Source organism: Triticum aestivum, chromosome 1A, assembly GCF_018294505.1.
Source record: "Triticum aestivum cultivar Chinese Spring chromosome 1A, IWGSC CS RefSeq v2.1, whole genome shotgun sequence".
NCBI lineage: Eukaryota > Viridiplantae > Streptophyta > Magnoliopsida > Poales > Poaceae > Triticum > Triticum aestivum.
Window position 1 is genome coordinate 550925743 of NC_057794.1, and position 7931 is coordinate 550933673.

The window sequence follows — 7931 nt, forward strand, 5'->3', positions numbered from 1 at the left end:
AACCCACTAGGAAGGAGGATCAAGGAGGACAGCCGCCGCGATCCGGCGAGGACAGCGGCGTAGACCACCACCCTGCGCCGGCCGACAACATCCAAGCGCCAGATCCAGATGGATCCGGCCTGAACATGGCGGCGCCCGCGACCAGCCGATCCGAACCACGCAACCACCACCTCACTGTGGAGTTGCATCCAAGCCGCAGCTGTCGCGCCGCGTCGCTGGCGCCGCAACGCGCTGCCGCCAAGATGCTCGCCTGCCGCGCCGCTAGACCCCGCGCTAGCCCGACACCTCTTCGCGATCTGATCGTTCCACGCCGCCCAAGACGCTCCAAGGGGGAGAGATGCCCCGCCGCCGCCCAGCCGGCCAAGCTTTGCCGAGCGGCGCTGCGGACGGCGACGAGGAGAGGTGGAGGCGGAGGAGGACAGAGAGGACGACAGCTAGGGTTCCCCCTGGGTCGCCCGCGGGGGCGACACGAGGGGGACGAGACGGGCAAATCATTCATGTACTATACGTCCGCATGTCAAATTGTTGAGGAAGGGTTTCACTGAAAGTCCTTATTTGAAGCAAAGAACACACTTACAAAAAAAAATTGCCGTACTCAAAAGATCGAGTCACCAGGAGAACAAACAGCCCCAATATGTTCATCCATATGTAAAAGCGTGAATCTCTAGCTCGGTGTACGTGGAGGGTAGCCGCTTGTCAGATGATCCGTTCCCTCTGTTTTTGACCCATAGGTCGATTGTAAGCCGGTTTTCTTCGATTCTTCCTCTCTCTCTCCCCCAACCCACCGACTATAAGCAATTCCCATGGAGGCAAGCACACTCCCTTCTCGTGCCGGCCTATGGAGGCAGCCAAGAATTCCACGACGGTATCAATGGTGGCAACACCCGTATGCATCGTACTGATGCAGAGGCCGAGGTATCCCCCTTTTCGAAAGAAAAAAAAATCAATGGTGGCAACACTACAATGCCACTTGCAGATGTGTCAAACACCGCCCGTGCACACTCCATCCCAAGATGGTACGCCTGAACCGTAGGTTTGGAGACATTCCATTCCCAGGCCAGAGGGTTATTCTGTTCAGGGAGTAAATGCGCCCCTCTCCTCCATTGCTCGATGTCACGTCCCTCTTCGCCTTGGCGTCCTGTGATTCAAGAGGAGGCCGGACACGCGGTGGTTTCCTTGGAAGGGAACTCCTAGTGTATAGCTAGTCTCCAAAAGTGACTCTAGCGTTTCCCAGGGCAGCTCTAGCTCTTTGCTAGTTTTCGGAGGCAACTCTATAGCGTGGAGAGTACACCTCCACAGTACGATTGCATGCTAATAAGGTTCAAAGAAGTGTTCAACCAAAATATTTCAAATACGACAAGTGTTCAAATATATTGTTAGGTCCAAAGAAGGGTTTAAGGAAATGTTGCAAGTTTTCTCTTTTGTTTACCACCATTCGGCAAGAGATCAACGGAGGGAGATCCACACTCCACTTTAATTGCTTCACCTCATGGCGTCAGCACGAACAAAGCCACAACGAATGTGTCAGTGACCACATATGCAAAGCCGAGCCTAGAGAAATAGGGAACGACATAGTGCCTTTTAGCCCATATCTCTATCTCTACTACTATAATGTGTCAGTTTAAAATTTGGATTTACCACGTTTGTCTTGGCTTTCCCGCCAAAACAGCACTCGAGTGATTGCAGCCGTTGATTTGCCAAGATGGACTAACAGCGACCGTTCATCCATCATCAAAGCTAAGAATCCAACGGCTAGCGTGCGCTGGATTCGCCAGTCCTGTCACACACATCTGCCCCCGCAACACGTTGCGTGCCTGGGAGCTACGCGACATTTCTAGAGCCCTGTCCGTTTGAGGACTTGTCACTTGTGGGCCGAGTGAATTTTTTGCCTGGCCCAGCCGGAGTGGATGTATCACTGCAACCAAGATTACATAGCAATATACCTCTAAAAAAGATTACGTACCAATATACCCAACCAAACCCCAAGCAACGTAGAAGAAAACTAAATCTGAAGCTTCACATTCTATTGCACACCATCTTTGCATTTTATATGATGAACGTTTCTTTAGTCCACTAAAGCATTTATTTTTAACTGGAGTTTACAAGTAAAACCAACTAATAGGAAAGTGCAATAACAAAAAACGTCAATAGTTGAGAGGTTAATTTGTCTAAACTGCACCATCAATGAACATTTCCATTCTTAAAGATAACTGTACCATTCCATCAATGAATATCTTAGTTCTTAAACACATGTTGAGACATCAAAAAGAAAATAACTTGTGTCTATATCAAACTCATTTAGCTTGACCTAGAACATGTTTTCCAGAAAAATCAATAGAGTAGATTCTGTTATCACAATTTCAGATTTCTTATGTACATATAATTTTATTGGTATTGGACATTTGGCAATTGGAATAGTCTGGAACTATTCAAGCTGTTTTTATTTGCATTTTCCAAAATTTATACAACAGTCATATTAATACCAAAATTTCACAAGAATATGCCAATTGTAAAGTTTATGAAAAAAACTTATGCCTGATTTGAAAATAACATTACTTCAGAATAAATTATTTGCTTGACCGTCTTATCTTTATATCTTACTATATAAGCATATTCAATTTCTGATAACAGTCGTATTACCCCCTCCCTTCTGGTTTAAAAGGTCCAATTCAAAAAACTCTCAAACCAAGGTAGATGGTGGGTGATGTAATAAACTTCATATTTTGTGAAAGTACTCAATTAGCGTACTCATTTTCCTCAAGAATGGAGTTCATCGACACGTTAATTTGAATTAACTGCAATGCATGCATGTGTGACCACTAAATGGCCAGAGACTTCTACATACATTTGTGAGTTTTCTTTTAATTCTTGCATACAACGATTTAACGTGACTCGAAATCTAAAAAGGTGACCGAGAACAATAAAAACAAGACTTACAAAGCAAAAAAGGAAAAAAGTGAGATAGACTTTTGAAACCAAATGAATGGAATATGTTTTTATATGCCTCTCAACGTGCAGAGCACGGGCTACTTACTAGTCTAACATAATACCCTGGAATAACCCCCTCAACTCTGTTCATGCCCCTTTAGGCAAATCTATAATCCTATTGAAGCACGGCCGTCATAGAGAAACTAGGTAGGGGTAGAGAGACTCACTAATCTCAGTATCTCTATCATTGTTGTTTACGAATGCAAACATATCTATGTGGTAAATTATCTTAGTGGCTAAAATTGCATGAATGGCAAAAAAGTAAAATGAACATGAGGTATTTATATGAAACCCTATATATCTAATAGATTGATCCCCACTATTTCTACCTATCTTAACATGTGTGTTTTCACATCATCGGAATTGTTGTAGTTGTTAAATTTACTAGTTTGATCTACTAGCATCCGCAGATCTACACATGAGAATATTTGTGATGCAACATGCCTTTGCATGCTAAAAGGGTTTTAAATCACATTTGCATTTATTTGTGATATACACAACCTTTCATATTAAGATATTCCGCTAACATCCGTGTGATCTATGCATGAGAATCATCTACCATGCAACATGCATTAGTGCATTCTAAATGGGTTTATTTTATTTAACTGTGACATGCACAACTTTTCATATTAAGATTTGCTTATGTAGAAATTTTTCACATAGTGAAAAGTGCAAGGACAGATATTCTATAGAATATTTAAAAACTATATATCCAATTATGTTCAATGGCCGAGACATCCCTTGCTTGGCCGACAATTAGGAGAAAAATAGATCCCTACAAATATATAAATACAGACTAGTTAGGCATATTTTATAATCTTGTCTAGCTTGTTCAGTTATATTTTTCTTTCTAACATAGTTTTGATCTCAGGTTTAGATCAAAACTAACTTCACATTTTTTGCAGGGTTTTATTAAACTTCACATATTTTATTGTAACTTTTAGATCAAAACAAGGCCCAAAACTAAGTTAAGAAAATGCTAGGAGTGCTCATGTGATTCATCTAGATCTATATAGCCACACGAACACACGAGCGTGAGTACACCTTCAAGTTTCTTCTCCCATGTTTAAATGCATCCTTTTTTGCGTGTTTAAATGCATCCTTGTGATAGTAAAATTAAAAAATAGCTATTTTAAAAAAAATTCTGAACTGTTTACGTATGTCTAAATTTCTGTGAAGAATAACAGGTAGATGCTCCAAAAAGATTTTCTGAAAAGCATTTTTAATGGCAATTTTTAAAAGTGTTTATTTTGTTAGTTTTGCCCATACCTCCACAAACGTCATTTCTTTACTAAAATTTGTACGCTGACAAAAACTAAGCAACATTTTTTGTAAAAAAAAAGAATCTGATTTTGTATTTTATTTCTATTTCCCCCTAGTTTAATATTGAGCATTTGAGGTCGAAATTGGAAGAACCATTTCGCTAAAAAATAGACGCACTGTTCGTGCTGCCATATCCGCATGGCCACCGACCTAGGTTGTCCTTGGGTTCGGCCACGTACCCTGATCCGTGGCAGAGCGCTCGGGTGCCTTAGCCATGGCGGCTTGGCACGTGGACTCGATCTCACGTGAGCCGCCCTCGTGTCCTCTCGCCGCTCAGTGCCTTCGCCCCCGATGAGACCCCGCCGCTCCGCGCAGTTCTCTATATCCTCTCTGCTCCGCACGTGTCGCCCTGTCATGCTCCGTACGCCTCGTCGACCTCGACCGACCCCCGACAAGCCGCCGCTCAGCTGCACCATTTTAAGCGGACCTCGCCACGGTCGTCTGCCGATCATCAGGAAAGAACTGACAAAGCCACTCACTCACCAGACAGCAGTCACCACGTCCAGCTCCACACACCAGCGTCCGAGCTAGCACGCACTCGATCGCGTCTGTCTCGCTGAGCCACTGACAATGGAGTCGCAGCAGCAGAGCAGGAAGGAGGCCGCCTGGAAGCGGGAGGAAGGCGGCCAGGGCGGCGTCAGCCTGGAGGAGATCGGCAAGTTCCGCGCGGAGGCGCAGCAGAACTCGGCGGACGCCATCCGCGCCGCCCAGGAGCGGTACAACCAGAACCTGCAGCACGGCGGCGGCGGCGCCGCTAGGGGGGCGGTGACCGTCACCCAGGCGCCCGGCGCCACGGTCGTCTCCTACCAGGAGCACAAGGCCCTTCCCGAGGGCGCCCAGCAGGGCCGCGCCCCTGCCGCGGCGCAGGGTCACGGCACCAACGCGCCGGCAGGGGGCACGATGGCTTCGTCTCGGGGCACCGAGAAGCAGCACGCCACGAAGCAGGAGGAGGGCCGTGGCCATGGCACGGCCCACAAGGAGCACAAGGGCTCGGCGGCGGTCAGCCGTGCCGCCGAGGACGGCCACGACAAGCAGGGCAGAGAGAGCGCCGCGCGCGGCACCAACGCGCCGGCAGGCGCTACGGTGGCGTCATCTCGGGGCGCTGAGAAGCAGCACCACACGAAGCAGGAGGAGGGCCGTGGGCATGGCGCGGGCCACAAGGAGCAGAAGGGCTCGGCGGCGGTCACCCACGCCACCGAGGACAGGGGCAAAGAGGGCGACTCCGCGCGCAGCGCCAAGGACGCGGCCATGCAAGCGCTCGGAATCACGGGAGACCAAACTGTGGCCAAGGGCGCCGGAACCAAGGACGCCGGTGCGCATGGCGCGCAGGTCCGTGGGCATGACACGGGCCACAAGGATCAGAAGGGCTCAGACACGGCCGCGCGCAAGCTCGTCTCCACTGGAGACTACGCTGCGCCCAAGGGAGCCCAGGCCAAGGACGCCGGCGCGCATGGCGCGCAGGTCACCGCGGAAGGCACGGAGGAGGCCACGGCTACCGCCGCCGAGTACGCCAAACAGGCTGCAGCAAAGGCGAAGGAGGTCACGCTCACCACGGGCGAGATGACGGCGGAGTACGCGAAGCAGGCCGCCGTGAAGGCCAAGGACGTCACGGTGAGCACCGGCGGGACGGCAGCGGAGTACGCTAAGACTGCCGCCGAGAAGGCGAGGGAGGCGGCGCTGGCGGCTGGCAAGACGACGGCCGAGTACACGCAGCAGGCGGCGGTGAAGGGCAAGGACGTCACGGTCTCCACCGGCGGGACGGCCGCGGAGTACGCCAAGACAGCCGCCGAGAAGGCCAAGGACACCGCGCTGGCGGCCGGCAAGACGACGGCAGATTACACTCAGCAGGCGGCGGTGAAAACCAAGGACGTGACGCTGTCGACCGCCGCGCAAGCGGCGCAGAAGGCCAAGGAGGTGACCGCGGTCACGGCGCAGAAGGTGGCGGAGTACACGAAGGAGATGGCGGAGCAAGGGAAGAACGCTGCTGCCCAGGCCGAGGAGAAGGCGAAGGAGGCCGCAGCCCGCGCCGCCCACAAGGCGGAGGAGCCGAGCTTCGACACGAGCACGCAGACCAAGCGCTCGGCCGCAGGGGCAGCGGACAAGACCCGCGACATGACCGAACAAACCATGAACAAGGCCAAGGACACGACCGGAGCCATGGCGCAGAAGGCCACTGACACGGCTGCGTACGTCAAGGACTCGGTGATTGGCGCAGCAGGAGGCACGGCGGACAAGACCCGCGACACCACTGAACAAACAATGGGCAGGGCCAAGGAGGCTACCGGAGACGCAGGGAATAGGACCGGGAGCATGGCCGCCCAGGTGAAGGACGCGACCGGAGCCATGGCGAAGAAGGCCGGCCACACGGCCGCGTACATCAAGGACTCGGTGATGGGCGCGGCCGGAGGCGCCGTGGACAAGACCCGGGACGCCACGTCGCAGGTCGCGCAGAAGACAGGGGAGGCGACGAACAGAGTGGTGGAGACCGGCAAAAGCGCCACCGGCGGCGGCATGACCGGGACGGCCAAGGCGAAGGTACGTGCACCGTCGTGTCCCTCCACGAGTATCTGATTCTACGGTAAGTGTGATGTATCCATAGTTGATGGCTCAGCTATGACGTGTGCATGCAGGGTGAAGGCACAGAAGACACCAAGATCGTGGAAGACGTGCTGGAGGTGGTGGGCGCGGGCATGGAGGCGGTGGGCGCGACGGTGTACGGGATAGCGCAGCACACCAAGGGGATCGTCGCCGGCGAAGAGGAGCTCATCCCGGTCGAAGGGGAGGCCGGGAAGGTCGCCGGAGCCGGCGAGGGCAGGAAGAAATCCGAGTGAGCAGACCCACACGTACGTCGCACCAAAAATGTTAAGAGAATGTTGGTTGTGCAGTCACTTTGATCAGACACGTTTAAAGCGGTGTTGTATATAGTTGTAGTAATAATAAGTAGTGCACTATATGGAGTGCTCAGGTGAGCTGAATAATGGTCGTTTATAGTTAAGAGGGACTATATGTCCAGATGTCTGCTGCTACTAGTACGTTTGGAAGCGCTCAGCTAGTAGAATGCTCAAATCTTATGGAATGAAATGGCTATGTAGTGTGATACATCGTGTACTTAGCCAAGTGAACTAGGTAAATGTTCGTGTAAATCTGAAGTGATACTTGTCCACTTCAATATTAGAATCATCAAGCTCTATAGGGGGAAACATATCACCTTGGGCTTAAGAGCATCTCTAGCTCTAAAACAGTAACAGTTCCGAGCAGTTTTACGCCTCCTTTGGTTCTAACTAGGAAATATGCCGTGCGTTGCAAAAAAAAGTATCACACACCTGGGTCTACAGCTGCCTCTTTGGTTCTAACTAGGAAATATGCCCGGTGGCACCCGAATAAATAGCCCACTTGTTTCGGGCAAGAATGAATGGGACTGATCCCCACTTGTTTCGGGCAAGAATGAATGGGACTGATCGACTCGAGTTACCGAGTGACCTTCACTCTTCGACTCGAAAAGTTACCGAGTGACCTCCACTCTTCGACTCGAGCTTTCGCTTCTGCTTTTCTCTTGTTCTGATTTATTAGCTTGCAAAAAAAAGTATCACACACCTTCCCACGGGTCTACAGCTGCCTCT

General features: G+C 50.7%; 1 protein-coding gene across 1 annotated transcript; it reads left to right on the forward strand.

Annotated features, from left to right (window-relative positions):
- Nucleotides 1–4749: 4749 nt before the first annotated feature.
- On the forward strand, nucleotides 4750–7460 carry LOC123066247 (embryonic protein DC-8). The gene is made up of 2 exons (XM_044489371.1): nucleotides 4750–6846; nucleotides 6942–7460. Exons 1-2 carry the CDS (start codon nucleotides 4882–4884, stop codon nucleotides 7140–7142), a joined length of 2166 nt encoding a protein of 721 aa, XP_044345306.1. The 5' UTR covers nucleotides 4750–4881; the 3' UTR covers nucleotides 7143–7460.
- The last annotated feature ends 471 nt before the right edge of the window (nucleotides 7461–7931 follow it).

Bases quoted from the DNA above. Each gene is read 5' to 3' on its own strand.
- LOC123066247 (XM_044489371.1), top strand. From the start codon at position 4,882: ATGGAGTCGCAGCAGCAGAGCAGGAAGGAGGCCGCCTGGAAGCGGGAG. The intron at 6,847-6,941 runs GTACGTGCACCG...GTGTGCATGCAG, and splicing joins CCGGGACGGCCAAGGCGAAG to GGTGAAGGCACAGAAGACAC.